General features: G+C 39.7%; 1 protein-coding gene across 5 annotated transcripts in view; it reads right to left on the bottom strand.

Annotated features, from left to right (window-relative positions):
• The window catches only part of gab1 (GRB2-associated binding protein 1), a 54117-nt gene that overhangs the window by 17311 nt on the left and 10186 nt on the right, over positions 1-26620 (bottom strand). For all 5 annotated transcript variants that reach the window (XM_040145908.1, XM_040145909.1, XM_040145911.1 and 2 more), the window contains exons 3-4: positions 997-1125; positions 562-727 (exon numbers count right to left, since the gene is read on the bottom strand). In XM_040145908.1, the coding sequence (XP_040001842.1) occupies positions 562-727; positions 997-1125 (295 nt within the window). The remainder of the gene's footprint in view (positions 1-561; positions 728-996; positions 1126-26620) is intronic.

Below are 26620 nucleotides of genomic sequence, written 5' to 3'. Positions count from 1 at the left end.
ACACATGGATCAACACATGGATCATTAGACCTTAGCTGAGAACTATACTGAATAGAGGTCCTCTGGCACATTCAGCTAGTTCACCTACCTCCTTGTGAGAGAAAGAGGCAGATATGTGAGAGGCACAACAGTCAAAAGAGAGACCAATCAAATGTATAGTAGTTAGCCTGTGAGCTAATATTGCCCTGTTCAATTCTAGCGATATTTTTGCTTACCGCTGGTGATGAAATACGCCGATTTAAAGCAGCTACACAGGAATTCAGCTTTTCATGTATTTATGTACATACATTATAGAAGGTATTTAATGAAGACTGTTGGTGCATGAGAAGATCAATTCTTCTGCATTAAAAAAAAAAAAAAAAAACAGTTTTCACTGTGGTGTCCATGCACTGGACACTGTAGAGTGACAAGTGTCGCTACTATATATTACTAAATTGTTTTTAATTGTGTGAATTGGGTTTGAATTTAGACACACTACACAATGCTGATAGCTATCGTAGTGGCTAAATGTAAAATATTTCAGCGCTGATGTGCGGCTCACTATCTAAGGGCAATCCTTACCGTCATCAGTGGGGTTAAAACCACAGATGTCGCAGATGCAGCGAACCCACTTATTCATCTCGTCTTCAGTGTCAGCCACCAGGTAGAAGACACGGTCAATGGTCTTGATGTCAAATATGAAGCTGTGCTCCAAGTCCTTCTTGTTGAACGTCAGCCCAGCGTCCACCTGAGGGATCAACCGACAGGGCTTAGCTTAATATGGCATTAATGGATGACCGAATATTTGCAACCACTTAGACTTATTTTTTTTGTGAGCAAAATAGTGGCTTAAATCTGTGACTTGAGTGTCATAATCAATGCAATGATAAATTGTGAATATATGGGGTCACAAACTGTGGCAAGCTACAACTGGACTTTCTTAATAATTAACTATATATGCAGAATTGTGGAACTGGGCTCTTCAATTTGCAGGCTGGTAGTAATGAGGAACCATACCTGCTCACACAAGTTGAGATCAATCACGCGGATGGGCTTCTTGGCATGGTCATTCTTGTAGTACTCCAACACGTCTGGGTCGCCTGTCAGACGGCCACTGCGAAGAACAAACCACCGCTTCTTCCATGCCTGCAGGGTGAGCGCAGAAATGAGGCCTAAGGTTATGTGTGTGTTCTCACAATGACTGCTCCATTCCCAACTGACCACAGGCTGGCCAAATGCTTTATTTTTTCAGTTTTGCCAATGTGTCCTAGCATAGCTTGTGTCTGTATGCATTCTCCACCAGCTGCACTGCCCTCACTGCAGAATACTGAGAGCCAGAGGGAAGAGGCCTGCAACCAGAAATATGTGTCTGGGATAACCAGAACAAAAGCCACATAGTTTGGTCTAGTACCCTGATTGGGGTGAATAACCAAATCTATAAGGAGAAACAGGCAATTTGGGCTTTTTTTTCAAACGGGATTTGTTGTCTGCGAGAATAAGGCACCACAGAGCAGACAGAGGAGTTTAAACTCAGGCATAGCAGACAGAGAAAAGAGACATAGGAAGATAAAATTTATGACTTTCAGTCAGTGTACATAAATAAAAGACGGTTTAGTAATAAATCCTTATCCGACAGTATAATAAGTATATTAAACAGACAATGAGAGACAACTTGTTTCCCTTCTTTTCTTTGATAATTTAATATCTCAATAATGGATTACTGAGGCCACACTAAAGAAAGATAATAAAAATCCTCCTGTGCCACTGTAATTCAAATTACAGCTTCAAAACTTGTTTACATATCATGCATAGCTGTCATATCATGGGTTCTGTTTAAAACATAAAGGTCAGTGAGAGTGAAAGGCCTCTACAGGCCTTCACAATAAATACAAAGCCAGAAGCCAGTTAATTTTGGCACTATACCAACACTGACACTGCTTAAAAATTGTTTTCCATATTGTGATGTTTGTAGTTTTATTTGGAGAACATATCCAACAGTGATTCATTTAATGCAGACTCAAGGAGGTCACGAACTCTTGATTTTGCTGAGTCATGGACATTAGGCTCAACATTTTGTTTAGGGCTCATGATAAGCTCTCCACAAATACAAGCAAGCCTTTTCTGAGGGATCACTGGATTTTGTCGTAAGATAAGGGATTTATCCAAAAATGTTTCACTTCCTTCTATTGCCTAAGTGAGGGTAACTATGTATGGACACTTCGTCGAAGTTTCACCAACCAGATAATGTAGTACTAAAAAAGAGAAACACCAAAATGAGATGATCAACGGAATAGCAGAAACTTTCCCAGTGCTGCTTTCAAATGTGAGTTTGAAATGACAGACGAGATCCAGTGGACAAACAACCACCACAGAGATCAGATAGATCAGGAAGCATACCAACAGAGTGTGAGGAATGCGAAATGAAGCTTTGTTGTTGTTGTTTTGGGGTAAGAGTTTGACCGTATTAACAATGCTGTGGGCTTGGGATTTTCATCCTTTAGCTGTTTTTCCATCCACAGGGTGTCCTTTGTTAGTGGGCCAAAACCCAGACTGAGACAGCATGAAGAGCATCAGACCTTTCCCTCCAAAAACAGGATGAAAAAACAAGCAGCCCTGCAGAGCCCCTGGATTTTAAACTGCAGGCAAACAGACATACAGAAACCACATGGACAAAACGCTAAAACCTTCAACAACATACACAGTTTAACACAAAAAGATTCAAAACACCATTCACACCCCACACTAACATATTGCACACACAGATGCAGCATGTTTCACACACTGTAGCTCAAAAGGCCTGCATTATATAATCACAAACAAACCTGCATGGTCCAAATGAGACTTAAATCTATTAAACCTACATCCTTTGAGGCAGGCCCACTTAAACACCAAATTTAACCTTAAAAGCTAAAGTGAATGTGCAAAGACAACACTGATGTGTTTGTGTTGTGGTGGTTGGATAAAGACAGTGGGTGTGGAGTGAGAAAGGCTGTCTCTGGCACATGACAAAGCAATTGTGGGTCAAGTTACCCTGTGGGGAACAGAAGGACCAAGAGTTTAGGTTACAATAAGGCCATGCCTGCCCAGGGTGACAGTGCTGAGAACTGGGTGAGTTGTATACGCTCAAGAAAGAGGCAAGTGAGACCTGTTTAACAAAACTGCTTGATAGTCATGGAGTACAGCTCCTTTGAAAATTCACGAGAATACAACAGGTCACTTAAAGTTAAAAGAAACAGAGTGGAGTGTGTGCACATCCAAAAAAACATTTATGGCTGCTGAATCAAAATTCAAGCTGAAGACAGAAATCCAACAAAAGAACCACACTGTTCTGATAGTGGCCAATAAGTTTAATACAGTAATGTTTTGATCTTGCTGAAATCTTTATGAAGCTCTGTCAAGTAAATATGACAGAGCAGACCAGCCAATATACACAGTAATCCCAAACACATTCATCACACAGGTGTCTGTGTGCAGTTTCTCGACAATTTAAATTCCATACTGCACTTGACAGCACTGATGCCCTAAGATCACAAAAAATGTGTATCTATAAAGGGGCTACAGTAGAAAGAATATTGTATGAAAAACACACTGAATCTAGTATATCAAAAACAATGTATAAAGTATATTTATCGCATAAATCATTCAAAGGGAAGCACTTGTCATTGAGGATACCACAATGAAACAATAAATACAGCAAACAAAAAAACAACACAACACTGGCCACAATGTTGTGCTTTTCACTCCTGGGAAGGACAGTCATGATGTAATTATCTTAAAAGATGTAAAAGAACAACACATATTAATCATACTATGAAAAATATAGTCCATCTTCGAAAACTCACAAAAAATGTTTTAAAATCTGAATCTAATTTAAAACCCTAAGGCAATACAGCATTAAAGGTCAATCGCAGTTTAAAGCAGTGGTTTGTGCTTCAAAGAGCTGCAGCCCTGAAGAGAATCTGCGCCCACTGCTATGTTAGCATGGTTACACTACTAGTTCTAGGATGACAAGCTGTTTGGTAGCTGGAGCATCTCTCTACCATCTGTGGGCTTTCACACAGCTTTCCTCATGCAAAATTATACATTTTGTAGCACTGATTTGTACCACCCATTCAGCCCCAGACACGTGCATCAAAATAAGAATTTAAATAGTAATAAACAACTGAAAAAACTGCCCAAAAGTAAGACACAACATACGACCAATTTCTACTTTCCTGATAGCTCGGCCCCATCACACCTACGTGCACACATAACCTGAGTCACAATTACATTTATATACACAGATGACACCACGTAAGTGGGAGAAATCAGGTTAAGGCAAGAAATTGGAGTATACATTTACATGCACTGAATTTACTTTGTTACAGTAAAATCCAGTAGTGGTCAGTAATCAGATTTCTCCCCTACCTCCTACTATTTTCTGAAACAACAATGGCAGATTTGAAGTGTATTAGACACGTTATATGTACTGCAGCCTGAAGTGTTCTTTCTTCTCTTTTTATGAGCGCATTTGGACTGGCAGCACAATGGAAGAGCAGACAACACAGTTTGTTCCTAATGTGTTTCCAAATGTGTCTCAACTTAAAAATACAGTTCTGCTGAGGAAATTGCATTATATAGACCTTAAATTGACTTATATATACACTCATTTATTTTATTATTTGTTTCAGTTGTTGTTGGACTTCGGATTTATTTATACTGGATACAAGGATGTGCTGCTAAAAGTAAACATCTTAGCTTTCATCCCATACCTTTCATTTCATAAATTGCTGCTACAGAAATAAAAAAAAATTAAAAAAAAAAAAAAAATCAGGAATGCATGCATGCGCTCTTGTGAAAAACCTGTCAGAAACCTGGTTAAGTAGCTAAGAAATCAGGTTTTTCAAGCAGAAATCTTTTCTCTCAACTAGATTAAGTAAACAAGCTTACTTGTTTACATGGCCTTACAAGACCCACTATCACTGAGAATGAATGAGCTGAAACAAACACACATTGGAACAGTATGACCAAATGATCTTTGCCAAACACTGTAGTACATTACACACCATTACATACCTCCAGCCAGGGCTCGTGAAGAACACAATGAGGCCTCTAGTCCTGCTTTTACTATTATATATTCCATTGTAGCCAGTGTTGTTTTGAATTAAGGGCTAAATCCCAAATCGTCAAAGCCAGATTGCAAGATACATGTACATCCATTCCAGCCTTCCTTAATACACCAACCAGAATCGGAACCACTTAGCTCACTCAAATCAAATCGAATCGAATCCCAGCCCACTTCAGCTTGTTGGAGTCTAGTGTTTGCTGCAACAGGGTTGGGAATGGGACGGCATGGGACGATACTGGACTGGGATGGGGAGGGCTCCCTTGGCATGGCAGCTGTCCCCTCCAGCCCTTTTCTATCCCCCTCCCCCTTTTCTCCACACGTCCTAGTGTCTTCTGATAGGGTGAGACACAGGAAGACACCAACTATTCGCCCACACAGGTCCTACAGCCAATGGGGGCTAAACAGAGACGGCATTGAGGGTCTGACTAAAATGATGATAGGGGAATGGGAAGGTGGGAGGGTTGGGAGGAGATGCCAACTGAGTGTAGTCACGCTGCCATCAGAGGCCTCATGAACCATCATCACTGGCGGATGACAAAGGCAAAGGTGGGGAAGAGAAGTAGGTTAAGTGTGTAAAAATGGAGAAAATTCGCAAGACTGCCAGTTTGATGTGTTTCAATGAAGGAGACTAATGGAGAATGAGAAAGATAGAGATGAGAAATTAGCTGCATTCTTAAGCACCATGTGGACACACTATTATGACATGCAGTACGATGTAATGCAATCAGATAAAAAAGCTCTTTAACAAACAAAACCTTTGTGAAGCTTTTTTTGATGAAAGCTTGATGAGAAAATGAATACCATTCTCATGTCCATACTGCATATATGAAGCTTGAACAAGGAAGCCAGCCAACAAAGAGTCCTGCATATGAAACCCAGTAAAATGGCTATTTGTTGCCAGTTGTTGTGGTAGCGACCTTTTCATCCAACTCTCAGCAAGAAAGAGAATAAGTCTAGCGAATAAGTGTCAAACTGTTTCTTTTAGACATTCACTGGCATCAATAGAGACAATATCCCCAAAGTCAAATGATATCTATTACAGCTCATTTGCTTTTGCTTGCACAAAGTTTCAGTGTCTTAATAAACTATAGCATTCCCTTATCAAACTTTGGAAAAGTCCTGCTTAGTACCGTACGATGCCAAAATTCATACTAGGGGAAGAAAAGAAATGAATGAGACAATATGGCACCTCTTTGTGTTGACTAAAGACATGGCAAGACTCCCAAATGCAGTAAGGTTTGAACAAACATACAGTGGAAATGTGCTCTGTGTTTTAGCCTGCAGCTGCTAAAAAAGATACTGTGTGGCCACATCAGTCTCCTTCTTTAGGAATTGGTTTTAATTCATTATTTTAAAAATATGAAACTAGTTGATAGTGTACCATCCTGCCAACACCACTCAAGCTCCACCAACTCCAGTTTTACTGCGCTTAAAATGCTAATTGTGCTTCATAGTTTGGATATCTTAATGCAGCCTAAAAAGCCTTTAAGTGCTCTAATTGCTAATCCAAATGTACTGTCTTTACAGGCTGTTAAACTGCATACTTAAACTCATCCTCTATATCTCTAATGGTAAATGTTACTGAGGCAGTCCAGGGTTTCTGTATTTCTGCTGCAGGAGCAGCAGACTGGTTATTAAACAAGACTGTTTCTTCAGGACATGCACCAGTGTGCTGTTTCTATGACACTAATGTTGGACAATATGTGAAAAGTGACACCAGAGTAATTTGTGTTTCAAGTGGTTCATGTGTGCCTTTCTATGTTAATGCAGGCACAACATGTGCCCGTTTTGCACATTAAGTGCAATGGACCAAAGACGATTGTAGGGCAGTCAGAAGGACATGAAATAGATTTCCAACACTTTATCGTAAGGGTTGAACTCTCAGACTTAATCTTACTGTGCACAACAAAGGTTTAATATTTCAAATTTACTGCATAAGCAAGTTTACACTCAACCCTTGGTAACCTATAACTTCACAGGTTGTAACTTAACAGGCAACTGAAAGTCAACAACAGTTCGGAGAGTCTCCTACAGTTTTATTCCTCAAAAACATACAGACAACCAGATAAGCATGGCTAAATGAACTGCACCACAAACATCATAAATAAAAACACAGGCATTTAGGGTTCCGTGTTTCTTTTAAAAGGCTGCTATCTACTGTGTGTGCATGTGTTAAACCAAAACATTTTTAAATCTGATACAATACCAACTATTTACCATATATGACACATACCAACATAACGAGATTGAGATCGCAGATGTCTCAATATGTACTTCAATACACAGTCCATGCACCAGTGCAAAAATGGAAGATGTTAATGTGAAACATCTATACCATGGTACAAAGCTAAAACTGAGCTCTCTCAGGGAGGAGAGGCCCGTGTGGCTGTCCTACTGTGCTGTCAGAATCAAATTAGTGATTTTGTCACAGAATGACATTGGTCACAGCCAACTGACAAAAGACGGCAAAAAAAGAACAAAGAGGAATACAAAAAAAGGAGGAATGACGAGCAAAGAACATCTCCGTATATAATCCATTCAACATTTCTTTTTGACAAAACCTCAGCATCCACAATATTTATTTTGTCTGTATATTAAACACAATATAGAGTGAAATGCTTATCTGGGCAAAGAATCATCCTCTCTTGAATGCATAACTATAACCGAAGTGGCATGTTAAAGGAGCACTCTCTGTGAGCAAGTGTTGTGTATCAGTGGTAGTACATTTATTTTCGACATTTGATTTGGATATGTGTATTAAAGCTTAATATAACTTCTGAGTACTTGACGTGCCTTCAGTCAAGGAAAATAACAACCAATTAGCAAGTAGAAAGTATAATTTGTGCATTTCCAAATGGAATATGCACAAGGCGCTCAAAATCAGTATACAATAGAAACAGCTGTGATCTGTTGGGTGTGAGCAGAAGATATAATTTTCTGTGCTAGGTCTGATTAAGTGATTTATTTAAATCAGCACAGTCACAATGCTTTAACAACAATGTTTCAAAATTGCAAAAAAGAAGACTCACATTCCTTGGAGAATTTATATAAATCTAACGGACTTGAGTGATGATATTTTTTTTACCTTTACACACATTAAATCAGGTTTTTAGATATTATTAGCTGACCTCTCTCCAGTTCATCCATTAGGTGTTAGCATTAGCTTGGCTCACAAGTTAGCACTTAGCAGCATGCGATTGGCCAAGCCATCTGTCCTGTCTGAGTGGGCTGTGGGTAAATGACCTGCACCCCAGCTGCACTGACTCATCCTGACTAGGACAGCTTCTCTGTTTGTTCCTCAGAAAAACACAGTGAAAGGGATAGAGCGAGGGAGAGACGGGGCGCAGGATGAGCACAGGGTGAAGATGACGGAGAGAAGGTCAAGATTTTTGGTGATAACGGAACAAATTAGTGTGTGTTATCGTTTAATCTACCAGAAATCACAACCAGACAACATTTTATGGCCACGCAGAAAACAGGCCACCTTTTATGGTCAGTGGATATGACAAAGAAAATATCTTTCTTGTATTAGCTTTACACTCACACAGTGCATCTCTCCCAAGCAGGAAATTAAACATACAATAGAGTCCAGACTGTCAGTATTGATCTGTGTACTATTCAGGACAGTCTCATTAGAAGGAATAAGGACGCCTATGGTGAAATGAGAAAAATCTGAAGTAATCAGGTGGTGTAATCTTACTCAACGTTCATGTGGAAAAGCATACCTGAAACTTATTTCTTACCACTATATTAGAGAACGTTTTTATATAAATATATATATAAAAAATCAAGGAGTGAATTTCAGAGAATACATGTGACATTTTAAGGTATTCGGGCAAATACTGGAATATTAAATAGCTGCATCTGCTGACGCAGAAATGCAACAAAACTACAAAATATTTCCATGACACTGCAATTTGACACAAATGCAGTAAACAAATATGCAATCTTGTAGACCACAGAGCTTCCCCAAGCCTCACTATCAGGACCTAAGACTATGCTAAACAAAGGCTGTTCTAAGAGAGGAGTGTCAAGAGCGTCAGAGGTTTTGGCACTCTTGGCCTTGGTGACGAGGTCTGCAGAAGGAGAAGGAGAGGAGGGACAAAAGCTCCTCTATGCTTAGTGCCGCAACTTGTATAAATCAGTCTTTGTTAGCAAGACATGGCTGGGATTCTTGCTAAACAGCTATTTTTACATCCTTGAACACCAGAGAGGGCAGTTAACGTACAAGTAAGAGTGCATGGCCTTTGGCTAAGTGAGGCTGTTAAGTGAGCGTCATCAGCCCCTGCCTGTTGGAAGGACAGGGGACTTCCATGAAAGATGTGCATGCCTGAGGTCCAGCATCTTGGATAGTGGTTAATAGTCAGCCAGTTTACCACCAGTGTCTGACCTCAAGGTAAATACTTTTGATTTTTTCTGTTGAGATCGCAGTCATGCATGATCGAGACTTGTTAGATACATCCAATGCATGCCCAACCAGATGCAAACTATAGCTGACATAGTTGGTGGGAAGATCAATATCCTTTTAACAAAGGAAAGAGTAAAGAACAGTCTGGCTAACAGTACCTAAACAAACTACACATGGTTTTACCTTAAAAAAAAGATTCCAGGTATTTCCATGTTTACCTGTGACTGGGCTCTTATGTAGGCACACACATAGGTCCTGATGCTTTCAATACTGCTCAGAACAAGAAGAAAAACGTCTATCAAGTATCTTAGCGTTACTGATGATTATTCATGCACCGATACAATAAATGAACCGAAATTCACTTCTTTGACACCAACAACAAAACTAAGAATGAACAAGTCTTGAAATATGAAGCCGCAATCTAAAGTGGGAGTTTACATGGGGTATGGGCATCACTGAGAATTTTCAACATCTATATACTTAATTATATCCATTCAGTTCATTTAAGACATAATGCACAGTGTTATAGTTATAGGTAAAGTAAACAAAACAGTGGCAGTTTAAACCTAGATATTGTCTCACATCCTTGTAAATGTGGCTTAATAAAGGTACAAAGTTCTGCTTTTTCTAAAGGTACAGTAATTGTGTAACTGGAGCCATAATGGAATGGTAATTGATATTACAGCTCCAAACAAGCTTTGATGAACTAATGAGCACTTTGCCGTGATCCCACAGCATTAGTGCTATGGGATAACTCCAACATGTATGAAGGAAAAATGCTGCCTAGAGACACACGGACAAGCATGCGATTTGCAGGTGAAACTTAAAATGCATGGCATAAACACTAACTGTTGTCGCTAAGACTGAGAGTGTGCACCACAAAGCCCAACATGATAAAAAAATGAGACAGGCTATTCAATATTACATCTAATGCTTACAGATTATCTGTGATAGATGTTTTGAAATTCAGTGAAAAGCAGTGAGCCTACCTTACAAGCTGTATATCCAGAGCTGTTTTCATTCTGTTTTGTAGTATTTCTGTTATTGATAGTGAGTAAGAAAGTGTGTTGTTGTTGTTGTTGTTGTTGTTGTTGTTATGACTTATTTGCGCCTTCTTACGTTATCATGTGCTGCAGTGTGTGTGCGAGGGTCTGCAGTTTGTGACCTCTCCCTCCTCTGACTTCCTGTTCTATGTAATCAGGTTGTCCCAGACCCTCTCAACTGCCACTGTTAAATCTGAGAGGGTGGGATAAGTAGAGACTTGAGGTTGTGCGTTAAGTTTACAAAATGCAGTGGGAGTGCGCCTCCACATATTTAATTGATAACAATGGAATTATTTCATTTACCGACAAGGGTTATTCAATTTTTTGCAACAATTTGGATCTTTTTAAAAATAAATTTGGCCATCACTGCTCTCAGTTATTATTCAATTAACATTTCATTTTCCAGTTTTATTGCAAATACACAGACACTGTGACCCTACTTGATACAGCTTTCAGACTGAAAGGCAGAGCGCAACATGAGAGATCACACGTTTCTAACAGGTCCAGTTTAAACACACTACACAGGACGAAACACTTACTTGAGGGTAAAAATGAAGGTAAACATCATACAATTACCTGGACTGCCTGTGACTGCTTTTCTCTTTATTTCCACTGATTTACAATGATCATTCCCTGTGTTCTGTCCTAACCACCATCCTGTCTTAATAGGAAAGACATCACGTGAAGCAAGTAAATATGATATTTCATGGGGGCTTAAAACCTTTCTTGTCTCACTACTCACATTGCTTTTCCCAATGGATTCTGCCCTAGCTATGTAGTCCTGTCCCTGGATTAAAGCAATGAAATATTAATTTCTTCATTTACATTCTTAATCAAAGGTCTGTGCGTAGCTCATAATTATAGAAAAATCACTTTCCTTGCATTTCTCTTTGTGGTGTTGCATCTGAAGGCTCCATCCTCTTCCCTGGATGTGAGCCTTCCTCTGCTTCCTGTGGAGACTTTATGATTCTGTTTCCCATCTGCACTCTCAATAAAATGAGGTCAGAGATGCCACAGCATGGACAGCTTCCTCTACATGCCAGCTTCAAAAAAGCTCTCCCTTGCCATACAACTGACCCCAAACACTGCTCCTAATCCTGCAAAGACACCTTATCAGTGACTGGAGGTCATTTTAATGAAAATATAGAAAGAGCTTACATAATGCATAAAAATGTAACAAAGCTCCTACCTAGATTTCATCCCAATATTGAGGCAATGCTTTGCAATCCAGTCCTACAATTATTATTCTATTTTAGAATCCGGGTTGATGAAAGCATTTTAACTGACTACTAACTTAACAACTGCATGTTGGAGACAATGATGTGCTTTTCATCATGTTGTGTTGTAATAACAAAGTGTCCACTCATCAGCACAAAGACAAGTGATCCTACCGGGCTGCCCTAAGGAAGCTAAGTCATGCATGAGAGCTTTGCAGGCTGCACATTTATACATAGACAGAAGTACTTTTAACTACTTTTTTTTAACCCCTCACCAATGTGAGTTGCTGAGAGTCTTAACAGCTCTCATCAACAGAGCTGCAGATGGGAAATTATTGTATCAAACCAACCAGGCAAATCAGCAATGATTTAACTATCCCATCCACCAAATTCTGAACTCAATTTAAATTCAGTTCCTTACCACACCTAGGGCAACAGCAATGTATAAAAATAAAAAGCCATTGTGAATTACTGTGAATACCATTTTAAAAGTATACTGTCGTATATGGTCATACTGTAACCAGGAGAACAACTGACAAAGATTGATTGTCCAAATAAACCATTTATTAGGAAATATAAAAGTCCTTTTTCCTAGCGCCCAAAATAAGTCTGTGGCCAAAGACAGCAGAGGAAATTAAAGAGAAATAGAGTGAGAACTGGGCTAAAGATAGGACCACCCAGGCAAACAGACTGATGGAAGAGCAACACTAGCTTTTGTGTGCCTGTGTGTGTCCTATTGAACCCTTAAACGTCCATCTTAGAAACACCCACAACAAAAATTTAAACTCCCAACTGTCTCTGAACTTATCAATTGTCATTCATGTCCACAGCATAGCGCTGCTCCCATGTGAGAGTCAACCTCTTCTATTTCTCTTCTCTCCAAGAGCAAACAAGAACAAATCTTTGTTAAACCGAAACATCACATCCTTGCTTTGTGTGCATGTGCCCCATCTTCCCACACAGGTCAGACACACAACCGTGAAAATCACAAGTCTCAATTCTTACAGAAGAACCAAAGCTCAAATCCAGAATTCCTCAGAAACTAGATGTCAATTTTTAATAGACTGCAAATGACTAACCTTGCATTACCACACCAAGGTGTTACATACTGTGTCTGCTCTTAATTAGCCACATTCAGGTTTATGTTTTGTGAAAATGATCTCATACTAGATCATCACAAGACAACTAAATGCAAAAAAAATGCAAACTAAATTGTTTTGTTTCTGATGCATGTACTTGGATCTTCTACTTGAATAAAAGAGCAGAGTGGGTACAAGATAGACAAAATTAATATGGCAATAATTATCAGTACCATTATATCTATATAAATATATGTTACAATATTTACTTAATTATCTAAAATTACACGTAAAAGGTGAAATGTCATTCATCCATGGAGTCAAATGGTTTTATGTGTTTTATAAGAACATAATCCTTTATCCTTCATTTTCAAAAGCTGGTCCGTTTTAAAATGCTGTAGTAGATTATGGACATGTTTAAATTGTTGCCACTCATTTAGACGCAACAGTTGTGAAACACAACATCTCAAGCTGAAAATTTCCTCAAGATACAATTAGATGAAATGATAATAAATGATAATATTGAATTATTACGCAAGTAGACAGCAAGTTAATGAGGCTCTGTTAAGAAACTGGTGCAGCAACGTGAGCCAGCCCCAGACTCTGTACAGATGACAAGGCCAAAGAAGTTGGCTCCATACAAAAAAAGCAGAGCAGTTGTTTTATGCAGCAGGGGATATACTATAGAAGTAACATTTGTGCATTCCTACATCACCAGAAATAAACTGGTGAAATGTCATCTGCTGTGTAATGTAAAGACAGTGTGCATGTGTGTATCTTTGTGTGTGATAAATCAATACCTAAGTTTATGCTATTATATGAACATTATGTGATATTATTAAATGCTTTAAAGACCGAGGGAAAAAGAAACCCATCTTAACACCAGGTTTCATCAGTTGTGGCTACATGAGGAGCTCCTCCGTAGAGTGCACGATACATCAGTTAGACAGCATCTTGTATGTATGCTCATCAACAGTATATTGATCCATAATGAGCACCTACTGTACGATCAAAACAAGCCAGTTCCCTCCTTTCATCATCTACCCAATCCTTCACCCCCTCCCTCAATCACCATCCCACAGTCGCTTTGCTTTCATGTGCAGCTGTGAAATTCTCACCCAGCCAGGCGCCATATGACCCCAGCCCTAACAATCTACGGTAACTGTCCAAAGAACACAGACCCTAGTAGTCATACTGCTATCTTTGCAAACAGTGCACACAAAGACCAACATGCTCATGAAAGAACATCTGAAGGGCAAACAGGTGTTTTTAATTTATGGGCTTTCACAGGTTACCTAATAACAAGACAATGTCACAATTTCTACAAACTATTTTACATCAAAAACTGAAAACCACAACAGAAACCAAAACCACCCAATCATTAGGTCTAATTCACAGAAGCAGGTTCTGGAATAATTTAACAATGTTTAAACTTAAAACTATTATTGGACTTCAGCTTTTTCTTCAAAACTTTGACAAACAATATCTACGACGGAAATAGCAGTGCTTACCGAAGTTATCAAAAGCCGATATTACATTCTCTCAGGCTTTGTTGGAACGATATTCTTAACCTATTGCGTGGTTCCTTGTAGCTATTCCATACAACCCAGGACCATGGTGCTGCTGTTACTCCATTGGCTTGGACATGGGCAACTGTGCAATTGCTGTCGTTGCTGCACTGACTCTTTTCTCGTAGGGCGGAGACAGGAGCTCTCTGTCAAGTAATCATTCCATATCATTCATTAGAGTATCCACAGACAGAGGGAGGGAAAGACCAAGACAGAGAGCGAGTGAGAGGGAGAAGGTGGGGAAGATGTAACAGAAGAGAGCATGAGGAAGTGAAGCACTGATCAGTAGTTCTGTACTGCGCCTGATTGTTGTGGTCTTGTTTATTTTCATAGAACAAGGCTAAATCAGATTTAACATATGCCACCTCCAAATTTGATGAACAGCAATGAAAACAAAACAAAAAAAGCAATGTAAAGAAAAAAGCAGCTACCCTCCCGGCCTCCCTTCACAGTTTTCAGATAGGTTAGCTTCAGACTTAAACCATGCTCAGAGAGTAAAGCATTAACTCAGAGGTGGCAGGTTTAAACATTAACAAAGTTTCACATCATGTATGACTGGGGGAGCACAGAAGTGTCGGTAGTTACGTATAATATAGGACACTGTTGAGCACTCACAGTATTAGCCTTTTCATCAAAACTAAACCAACTACCTCTGACTGTGTTTTCCAGGAAACATGGCGCTTTGTGAAACAGAGAAAAGGAGAGAAAAACACACACAAGGCAAAATAACATCCCTTAGTGGAAGTTTCCACTTTGCTAGCGCTTTTTATCTTCCTGGTCATCTGTTCCCAACACACACTCTGGGCAAAAAGATTTCCTGTTTTGCCTCCTTTTGTCACTGTGGTTGTGTTTGGGGTTTGTCGGGTGCTAACTTTAGAACTTCTTCTATAATAACATTTACCTTATGCTGCAACAGCTAATGTCTCATAACTTGTCCAGAAAACCGAGTACTGCCTTGAGACCCCCAAACAATCCAACTACACAGTGATAGTCTGTCTTTCCTTTGGAAGTTTAGGACTCACTAAAGGGAATCCTACACATGCTGGGCTAAAATATTGTTACCATCTATGCTTTGAGTGGAGAAAGCAGAAAAGAAATCACATCTGCACTGTGAAAACTCAAAAACCAAAGTTGTCTTCTTTTGATCTTCTTTGGTCTGAAAAAATACTAAGCAACCTACTGTGTATATACAGTATGCACATAGCAGCATTATTCTAGTTCAACTAAAACAACTATCAAAAACAAGTCCTTGTTTTCAGCCATTACCCTGTATATAATGCCTGCACAATTATTAGGCAAACTGTATTCCTCATGTTTCATTTGTATTGCTCAACAAATACAATGCTCTCGGTCAATCCAAAATGTATTGAACCTCAAACCTGAATGTTTAACAAAGGAAAAGTGAGTTTTGTCTTTTTCAGGGGAATATATTAGTGTAAGCAATTGTAAGCAAAAAGCAAAATGAATTTTTCCCAACTCACTTGTTCATTCTCAATTTTTTAAGTGTAACAAATCAAATAAGTAACACAAAATGATGATTAAATAAAATTTATGGCCTTTCAAAAATATTCAGTGACAAATATAGCCAACCTTCTTTTCAATAACTGCCATGAGCCTTCAATCCATGGAGTCTGTCATTTTCTTGATCCTTAAACAATCAACTTTCACTGAAGCAGCAACCACAGCCTCCCAAAAGCTGTTCTAAGAGGTATATTATCTTCCCTCACTGTAAATCTTACATTTGAGAAAGGCCCACAAGTTCTCGATAGGATTTAAGTCAGGTGAGGAAGGGGGCCATTTCTGTATTGGGTGATCTTTGCTGGCTAGCCAAGCGGTGGAGTACTTCGATGCGTGTGATGGAGCATTATCCTGCATAAAGCTCATGGTAATCTTGAATGCTGTCTGGGAGTTGATTTTCAGTCTACCTTCAACCTGAAAAGGTCCAACTAGATCATTCTTACTGATAGCAGCCCATACCAGTACCCCTGCATCTTCCTGACTCAAAGTGGTGTCCTGTGACCATTAGGGATCCACTCATCTGGTCCAAAACAGAGTCACTCTATATTCATCTGTCCATAAAACATTGGAAAAACATGCCCTCAGGTATTTCTTGGCCCAATCGTCAAGCTTCAACTTGTGAAACTTTTTCAGTGGTGGCTGTGTTTCAGCCTTTCAGCCAAGGTGACCATGTCTCTGAACATTAACATCTTATACTTCTGTATACTCCAGGTAGGCTGCAGTTTTGGAATATGGTGGCACTGGAAAATAATAGGTTCCTGGTAGCTTCACATTTAATTCTTCTCAAGTCTTTTGCTGTCAATTTATGAAAAAAACGTAGGAATCAATGTTAACTTTTGTTTTATACTTTTTAAAAATGGTAATAACTGCAACAGAGTGGAGCCTTTTATGTAGCACTCGAGTGGCTGTGTAAGAGTTGCAGACAAGCAGGTAAAGGGCTTTGGATGTGTTTTTAAAAATATCTCCACACTGTCAGTTGAAGGAAGTTTACAATAACCAATCAAATATAGGGGCACAATGACCAAGCACTAAGTCTGCCGCTAACCATCATAACGAAGTGACACCTGATTGCAGAACAAAGGCCTGGGTTAAGCATAAGTAATTATGCTTACAGAATGAACTTTGTTACTTTTGCTGTGGCTTCAAGATTTGCTTGTTGAAATACAATATCGCTCACAAAAACAACCCCCCCCCCCCACACACACACACACACACACACACCCCACAAGACCTGACACTGCTCTTGCTGGAAGTGGCTGGACTCTTTATGGGCATTTCCTGGCAGGGGAGATTCACTCTCATTTTTATAGGATTTAACAAAGAAGAACTACTATATCTTACCCGGTGGATCCTTCCTATAATAACAATGCACACTGCCTGTTAAAAAAAACAAAAAACAAAAAAAAACAAACCACATGCACTCAATCATCATTTTGTGCATGTGCTTCTGTGATGTACAGTCATGACATAATTCTTTATAAGCATATACCCCTTTATAAACAGGCTGTTATTTTATGTTCTCAGTTATTTCTATATGATTCACTAAAAGATTAACCCCGCTTTAACACAGAATCACAGTGCAACTATTGATGCTCTTGACAACCCAATTCCAAACAACACCACCATTAACGTGGTGTTCAGGTTATGTAAGAGTAATCCAGCTTCCACCCACTTTCTGGCTTCCATATTTTTTGCACCAAGCATCTCCTTACTGATGTTGGAAGAATAATCGTTTGATAGTTAACTCCGTCTCTGACCTTTTGCCGAGTTACAAAGGTAACAATATTTGTAAAATGTTGATAACATTAATCAAATCATCAAAAGAAAAACAAAATGCTGAGAACAACAAGGTCAGTGGTTACTAGTACGCAATTCATGTCTCTTTACCTGGTTCTGAAGAGTCCAAGCTTTGCACGGATAAGAATGTTACAAGAGAAGCGAGGTAAGCAAGCTGCTGACCAGCCACTGTTGTCGAGTGAGTATGGCCACTTTCCTGCCTACCCTGCTGACTTCCCTCCCCTCCTCTTACTCCATAAAGTCTGCAACACCCTGCTCCAATAACCCCTGACCCACAGGAAGTAGACACAATGGACTGAAAATAACATACCACCTCCCCTGGCAACAACTGCCCACCCCAAGCCCCACTGCACACTGCTTCTACACTACAGTACACCTACAATACGCTGGCTCAAGATAGGTGGGTAGAACCAAAAATATCAGCCCACTGTGCCCACATGCCAAAAAGTGCACCATCCTACTTTTAAATCCCGGCGTAGCTTTTGATTCACTCCTGCACATGCACAAGTCAGTACAAAGAGGTCAGTCTACAATAATGTATTCTCAACATTGAGATATTTTTACATTTAATGTTCCGATAAGAGGCCACAGTGGCACAGCCTTGTAGCTCTCAGTGAAGCAGAGGGTTTCACACTACAGCAGGTTGTGGGCAGACTCATGACGGTCCCTCTGCTTCCTGCAGGGGGACCGCTGCATGGCGAGATGAATGGCTTCTCCATAGTCAGGCCCAAAAAGCATCTGTGGGTGAGTGTATGTGTGTTTATGTGTGAATGTTTGGCTTATTTGTTGAATGAGGCCATGTTCATATTAATTTTATTTAAAAGCAGTATATACCAATGAAATTTCTAGTTTCTATATCTAATGGTTTTTGATTGATTACAATTCAATAAGATTTACTAAAAAAGCTGGATAATAGGTACCATGTTAATACTTTTAGTCCAGTCTGTGTGTGTGTCTAACCTAATCCTTATCCATGCAGTGAGCAGCAGCAGTCTAATCAAATCAGTGCAATGAAAATTATTCCAAATCACATTTAGCAGCCAGTGAGAGGTTGCTTTAGACATGATCTAATTAGCCCCTCTCTTGCTAGAGTTCATCCACTAGGAAATGGCTTGAGATGCCGCATACAGAGATAAGGAAATGGACTCTGATATGCACTTCTGTGTTGCCAGTGATGTTGCTTTCAAAAAATTGGTGCCTGGTTACTCAGCAGAACAGGAGGTGAAACAAGATTCAAGTATAATTTGGGTTCCCAGTTATTCCAGACAATGTAAATTTGAAATTTTTAACTAATAGTAAACTCAAAGGATCGAGAATTAGGGAATGCTGTCTTGTATTCAAATACTACTCCGAATGATATCTGAAATGCTGCCTATCGTAGATAAGAAAAACAAGATGCCAATTCTTAGTACTCACTTTAACCATGTTTGGTGTCCTGTTCTACGAGCTGAGCGGTCGAGCATGCCTAGGCTTGCTACTCCGCCAATTTAAAGACACACCTCCTTTTTAAGCCAGTCCCTTGAAACTGGTACACACCTCCCCTCTCTGTTGTCACATTCAGATAATACTGCTTCACTTTCAGTTGAAAGGGATTGTGCGTGGTGTGAACACATACCTCAGAGGTTTTGTGCTGCATGTGTGTTCATGTGATTTCCAAAGAGTGATTCACATTTAGTGTGGAATGTGTGGAATCCCTCCAACACATTCATTTTAAGCCACCAATAAAGGCAGCAAAGATAACAATGCAATATATTTTTCCAACTCAACTATTATGCAAACGCCAAAACAATGTCAGCGTTTTTTTTTTATTTCCTCTCTTCATCTGTGGGTTGGCTTCAGTGGGTGTGTGCTTGCTTGCCAGTAGATTTGTTCTAACAGCTTGCACTCATTCGTACTCAACTCACCTGCACTCACAAAGCTTCATTTAATGCATGCACTGTTGCCTGCAAAGAGGCCAAATGGCAGGTTCTGACCCCATGTCAACAGCATATTTATCAATCAACTGTTTTCCAGGATCTATCTACGTTAAAATAAACTATCCTGATCCCATTCCTCTGATTTTACATCAAAGAAAAGAGGATCCTTCATAATGATGAAAACAACATATACAAAGTCGAGTTCCGTGAAATAAGTTTCGGTGATGATGATGACAAAATATTCAAAACGCTAGTACTAAAACAACTGAATGTTATGGGACATTTCCCTCAGATTTTCTTTGTGAATAGCAACACAAAGTAATGGACTACAGTGTCACAGCATCAGGTCATTCGCAAGTGAATGACAGTCCATTGTTGCACAACACGTCAGTATGAGTCAAGTTTTTCAGAAGAAACAATATAACTCTGACTTATAATTCTCGCTGAATTTTGAAGATCTCCTGAATTAGCCTAACATTCAAAAGCCAAGAATGCAATAAGCACTTGGCTCTACTGCCATGTTTTCTACTGAAGCAACAGTGTTATAAACGGAATAACGGAACTAAAAAACAAAACAGTACACATCACTCATAAACATAAATGGTTCCTGTGGGAGAAATGCTCAGAAACGACTACTGGTGGTCGAAAGCATGTCGTGACAAACTACAGAAAACAGAGAGGACTTTGTGAACCTGGCACTACAGTTTTCATCTTAACGCAAGAATTAAATAATGGAAAGAAAGACTATATCATCTAAACAAAAAAAAAAGAATCATCAGAGTGAGCAGTTACAGTACATGATAAACTTCCATCGGCTGAACAAAAATATTAAGGGTTTATTTCACCTCTTCACACAACATGGTATTTGTTTCCAAATGGTCCAGTTTATTCTTAGCAAGGTCTGTACATGACTGGGCTTCTGACTGGGCTTTTGATCAGATTATAAGGGGAATGAAAGACTGCCAATGATAAGGTTTGCAAACATAAAGCAATCATACAAATCAGGTTCCAACATGGCATCTTCATGACAGGAATTTAAATGTAGTGACTGTGTGTGAAAGAGGATAACCAAAGCACAAATCATAGCCAGGCATCATTTGCTCTATTACTTCAGTTCTCACTTTCTTGTAATTCATAGTTACTGCTCTTCCAGCATGGTGAAAATGCACCCATGTTGGCTTGTGGTGTCGAGAGCAAAATCCAGGTCACCAATCAATACCATTTATCCTGCTGAGTAGGAAACGACATTAAGCTTAGGACATGGAGAAATGGAGGTTGTGCATCCATTTTGTGCATTGTGTTTAAACCCTCTAGTCCAGTTTTTCATAGAAATAGTAACAATTCCTGTTTTATTTTCAGAGCTTTAAAAATGTTTTCCTGCCCACTCCACAGGAAGACAAACGACAACAACGTGAAAATAACTTCCGATCATCTAATTGATCTCCGGTAAAATGATGTGTAATTTCTCGTGCAAGGACTAATTTGAATATTCATTTAGGCGGTGGTGGTGGTGTGGGGGGGGGTTAATATTCGAACTGTAATGACCCGTTCAAACTCAAAATTTACAGCCGACGCACCACAGACGAGCAGAGCAATGTCAAGTGGACAACATCGCCTGACTGCATACTATTCAGCACACTCAGCTTCAGCAGGCCCCTGGCCCAAAGCTCGTAAAAATGCCATCACCAGTAAGATAGCAAGGTTTATATGCAAGGATGTGTGGCGGGGGGAATTTATTTGAACAAATTGTTCATCAATCCAACTTCGTTCAAACTTGGTTTTTGAAGAAAAAGTGACAGCCCTACTGACTAACTAACTAACACTCACACCAAAATTACTATGGCTTCTTCTTTATATAACCAACGGGAATCTTTGCTGAAATGATTCTCAGAACCAATGTACTTAATTACCCTTGTTCATACAGTGCCCTATTCAAGTTGCATACTCTGAGGACGGTTTGTGAGTTCAGACAGCAGCCCACTCTCAGGCATGAGAAGCAAAGCTGTACTAGAAATAAAGAGTGGCTCATCTGACTTCAGGATATGTTACTCCCCATGACACAAGTTTATCACATTCCCACAGTATCTCCTTGTTGTTTGGTCTGAGAGTTTTAATACTTTCTTCAGATAAGCAGGTTAAAATGTTGCACACTTAGCTCTGCCACAACCTTGACATTTCTATTGCATTGACATTGCATTCTCTCTTTCGATTACCTGCTGACTATCCTCTCCTATTTTATCCCTTGTCCTATCCTTTGCTTCTCCTGCACTTGCCAATCTAAGCTCTTGCACAGAGTCACATGCACTTGTCAAAGCTGCATCGTTAGAATTCATCACATTCCTTTGGCATGGCAGACTTGGTTCACATGATCACGTTGTTCCTTGACCACTAACGAGAGGGGCTTAAACAATTCTCCTTTCAGCGTCTATTGGTCTGTACACAGCCAAACACTGCAGTCCAGCCAAATGTGTACATAACATTTAAGTCAAAAATACAGCCACAGTGGAACACAGACTTGGCATATAATACATTCAAGACACATGCCAAATCACGTGAAAAAAAAGCTAAGTTCTGAGAACTGGCCAAGAACCAAAGGTTCTGATTTAAGAGTTCTGTAAGACTTAAAAGATTTGATACTGAAGTAGATTTTTCTATTTCAGCACTGCTGAAAGGAACAGCTAGTGCAACTTGTACTAATTAGTAAGTTATTAAATGCAACGCAGATGTTAAAAAAGCTATTATTCATGAGGCAAAACTTCTCTTTAAATCTAACTTGCAAATGGGTCTGATACATGAACCACCTGTAACTAAAGCTGCTCATCAAAGGTTTATGTTGAGGAATACCTCTGCAACCTCCCACATTGTTGTGTGGAACTGGAACAGGACATCACAACAAAGAAGAACATTATTTACAGATTTTAATGTTTTCTAACATTAGGAATTTAGGTATTTATATACTCTCTTGCATTTATCAATGTGATTAGTTGCCTGTATCCCTACACAAAAGGCAAAAGGGAATTTGCTATCTTGTAATATTACTCAATTATTATTTAATGTGAAGTAATAAAATCACCAACCTTGAGCTCTGCTTGAATTTAAAACACTAGTTGGTTATCCAAAAGCCATTGGTTTAGGGCTGAGACAAAGAGGGTCAAGGGATTCCACAGGTTTCTAAGACACAACAGCAATAAGCATAAAAAGAAGAAGGGTGCCAAGGAAAGTTCAGAGAAATGCCAAGAAAGTAGGTGGACAAGGGGAGTAGGTCCTCGAGACTCTCAGCTTCCAGTCAGGCTGGAAACAAATATTCTCTGAGAGCAGGGGTCTCTGCCGCATCTCTGTCCCTCTCAGTGTGTGTCTGTGTGTATGATTGTGTGTACATGTGTGCAAGTTTAACCACGTCCTTTGGCTTGGGGCCAGGCCAAAGATATCGGGCAGCACCATAGTAACTCTAATGCAATCAGGGACAGTGGCCACAACAGGACCACTGGTGAATAGCAAACATCCATCCATCTTTCTCTCTTGACAGTTTGTTCTGAGGATTCTAACTCTAAAACACACAAAAGAAATTGATTTGAAAACCAATTAAAAAGACAAATGAATGGAGATTAGATACAGACGGAATCCATTTTATTGAGGGCCTGTCTGTCTCACAGTAACTTGGGAAATTACACAGGTCAGTATCAATATTTCGCATCTAGTCTCTAGGCTGACCCCCCCATCAAACTCAGCCTGTCCTCCGGATGGGGCAAACATGCTCACGCATTGGTGCTCACACCGCACAGAGCAAGGGAAGAGGGGCAAAAACAACCATGACAGCAGTGGGCTATATTAAGGGGCTGCAGACACAGCGGCTAGGGTCAGATCACACAGCACCACATAACTAGAGTGCCAGCTGCATCTGTGTATGTGTGGGTGGCTGAGTGTGGGAAATGACCGGTGAACCTTTGGAGGTAAATGTTAACATATACAGTCGCACACATTTCTACCTTAAAAAAAGCTGCCTTCAAACCTGATCACTCTAATCATCTGACACTTTCGAACACCAAACTTCTCCAACGGCTCATATTAATCTGGGGCACACGACAAAAGCTCTCTGGGAAAGTCACTTTCAACAAGCCAGAAGAATCTGCAAAAAGACAACTTGTGTCCAATTATCTGTACAACTTTCTGGGAATTATTTGGCACAGTGCAACTTGGATCTGCTAATATCATAATAAGGTGAACAACTAGTAGTTTTGATAAAATGGAAATTGTAAAATTGTTAAAAAAAAAATTCCAACTTAAAAGTACACTATCCAACAAAAAGGACGTTTTTAAAAGGTCTGGGTCCCAAGACGTCTGGCAGCATAGCATCTCTTTGTCAGGCTAACTTGATCATAAATACCGCATTAGCCGATGTTTTTCCAGTCCATGAGTTTTAGCCCTGAGGCAAGGTTACACCGATAACATCGGGTCAAAACGTAACTTGCATTGTCAAATTTAATTCCTAATTAAAAATTCTTAGCAATCCAATAAGGCTTTACAGATGCAATCTGTTATCTACATGTAGATGACAAGGGAAGCACCAAGAACAAAATTCAAAACACAGAACTAGCTGCCAATTTTAAAATGATTGACAGGTTTTTGAAATCTCATTTTAGAGCTGAAACAACTTATCAGTTAATCAAGTGTTCAATAAACAAGAAGGTAATTGCCGACTATTTTGATAATCAATAGAATGTAAAGTCATTTTTTAGCAAAAATGCCAAAGCCTCATTGGCTACAGCCTCTGTTTTAGTTCCAAATGTGAATGTTTCCTGGTTCTCTTATCTATGATAAGATAACTGAAATACTTTTGGTTTTGGACTGCTGGTTAGACAAGACAAGACAGTTGAAGATGTCACCTTGGACTCTGGGAAACTGCAGCTGACATTTTTTTAAATTATTCTCTGACATTTTATGGATCAAAAGATTAATGGATAATCAGCAGATCAATCAATGGAAATAATCTTTAGCTGCATCCTGGCCTCCTTTATCACTGTAACTTTACTGAGCAAAACCTGGACACCCCTAACATCTGGAACATGTACATGGAAGTAGGTCTACTTCAATATATTCAGCTACCCACCTAACGTAATCTCTAAACCAAAGTCTTTTCGTGAGATGAGATGAGTAGATGCAGCACGCGGATTTTCTGGCCACAACATGCAATTTAATATAAGCATGCAATGCGTCTGATTTCTCCAAAAAAACTACTTGAGGGAGAGGCTGCATAAAAGCACAAACAGTTCAATCAACCAAGCAAGGCTATGAGAAGTCATTTCAACAGGCAAGTTTGTGACCTTGTATTTACCCTGCAGACTCAGCTTCTATGCGCTATGAGGTTAGAGGGCCTTCTGTTGGTGAGGAGCAGGTTTTCAAAGTGAATCAAGTGGTCACCAAGCTCAATTCTCATTAGTCCTTTCTAAAGCCCACCAGGCACATGTACTCCAGCTTCTGCTGAACAGGTGTGTGTGCAGACTTCTTTGGTGATTGCAGCTACAGTGACAATAAAGCTTACTGTTAAAATGTTACAAATGGAATTTTAAAGAAAATATGCAACATGAACAGGGTTTCAAAGTATACAATTCTTCAGTGAGTCATTGATCACAAGTGAGTCATGGTGACATCTTTTGTGTCTGAGGGTATGTAACACCTAGAGGAACATTATGTGGTACATAGCTTGGATGTCTGCAAGTCCAGGTTCACCATCACTCTCCTTTTCATCCTCCTTTATTAAGAGAACACTTTACTATGGGAGAGAAAAAGAGGCGGAGAAAGATAAATATGATAAAGAAAAAAGGCTTTGCAAGAGAAAAGTATTAGGATACAAGCGAAAAATGACAATATAAAGGCAGAAAGGATAAATACAGAATAAGAGGGAGAGAGTAAAGGACCCCTCCTCCTCTCTCTTCACCCGCCATCTGGTAGCCATCAGCGCCTCACACAGGAAGGGGCGGCCATGCCTTGCTGGGGCGCCAGGGAGCGGCTCCTCTTCCCTCCCAGTGCTGCAGAAACAACAATCGGCCAGTGCATTGCATTGCTGTGCAGTGTAGTGCAGTGCAGTCCAGCCCATCCTAGCCTAAACTGAACGCCCAGCAGCAGCCCAGGACCAGGCGCTCGCAGACCAGCAAAGAGGAGCACAGAGCAACCTCACATTCCTGCTGTCTGTGCCTGCCAAGAAGCACTGGGAACGGAAAGAAAGAGGGAGAGAACAGAGAGCTGCTCTCACTGAAGGCTGCCTAATGGTGTTGCTCTGAGAAGCACTCCAGTCTTTCCCATCCCGTTTACTCTCTCCTCACTCTCCTCAACAATGATGACAAAGTTATTGATTGCCATTGTTGTGTATCCCAGCCTGCACTTCACTGCATGCATATTTATATGCCTACACCATTAGTCTTGAAGAAGTTCCTTCTGCTTTGCAAAAATTCAGGGAATGCACATTATCATGAATTTGGCCCAACTTGTGTTTATCCTTTTTATCTCTCAAATGACACACACACCAATCTGATGGGAACAGAGACCCCTACAGCCTTTTTGTCTTGTTAGTGCAGACCATCTTTGGCCATCTGTGTTCTCCTACTAGCCCTGTTCTATGTCCCGAACAGACTAAAACTACACTCTGGAAATAGAAAGCAGACTTATGATGAAACATCTTATTTTTACTGCGTGGTGTCATTAGCTTAACATTTGAAACATGAAAAATAAGGAAGTATGTGAGATTTTTGATTTAAGAAAATACTCTCTTGAAATCTATGCACATCAATGGATATGAGTGAATCATCTGGATCAATCATAAAACATGAAAAAAACCCACATGATGATGTGTAAAATTAGCCTTGCCAAATAGTTTCTGTCATCTGCGTTTAATAATAGCTGCACTTGAAACTGTTCAACTTGGCACAGTTCCAAACAGCATAAAACAGTGATTTTACGACTCACAAGGATTATATTCCAACGAAAAAAAACA

This window comes from Xiphias gladius, chromosome 15 (assembly GCF_016859285.1).
Source record: "Xiphias gladius isolate SHS-SW01 ecotype Sanya breed wild chromosome 15, ASM1685928v1, whole genome shotgun sequence".
In the NCBI taxonomy this organism is placed as follows: domain Eukaryota; kingdom Metazoa; phylum Chordata; class Actinopteri; order Istiophoriformes; family Xiphiidae; genus Xiphias; species Xiphias gladius.
The sequence above is the reverse complement of the archived record's forward strand: the minus strand, read 5'-3'. Positions and strand labels throughout refer to the sequence as shown.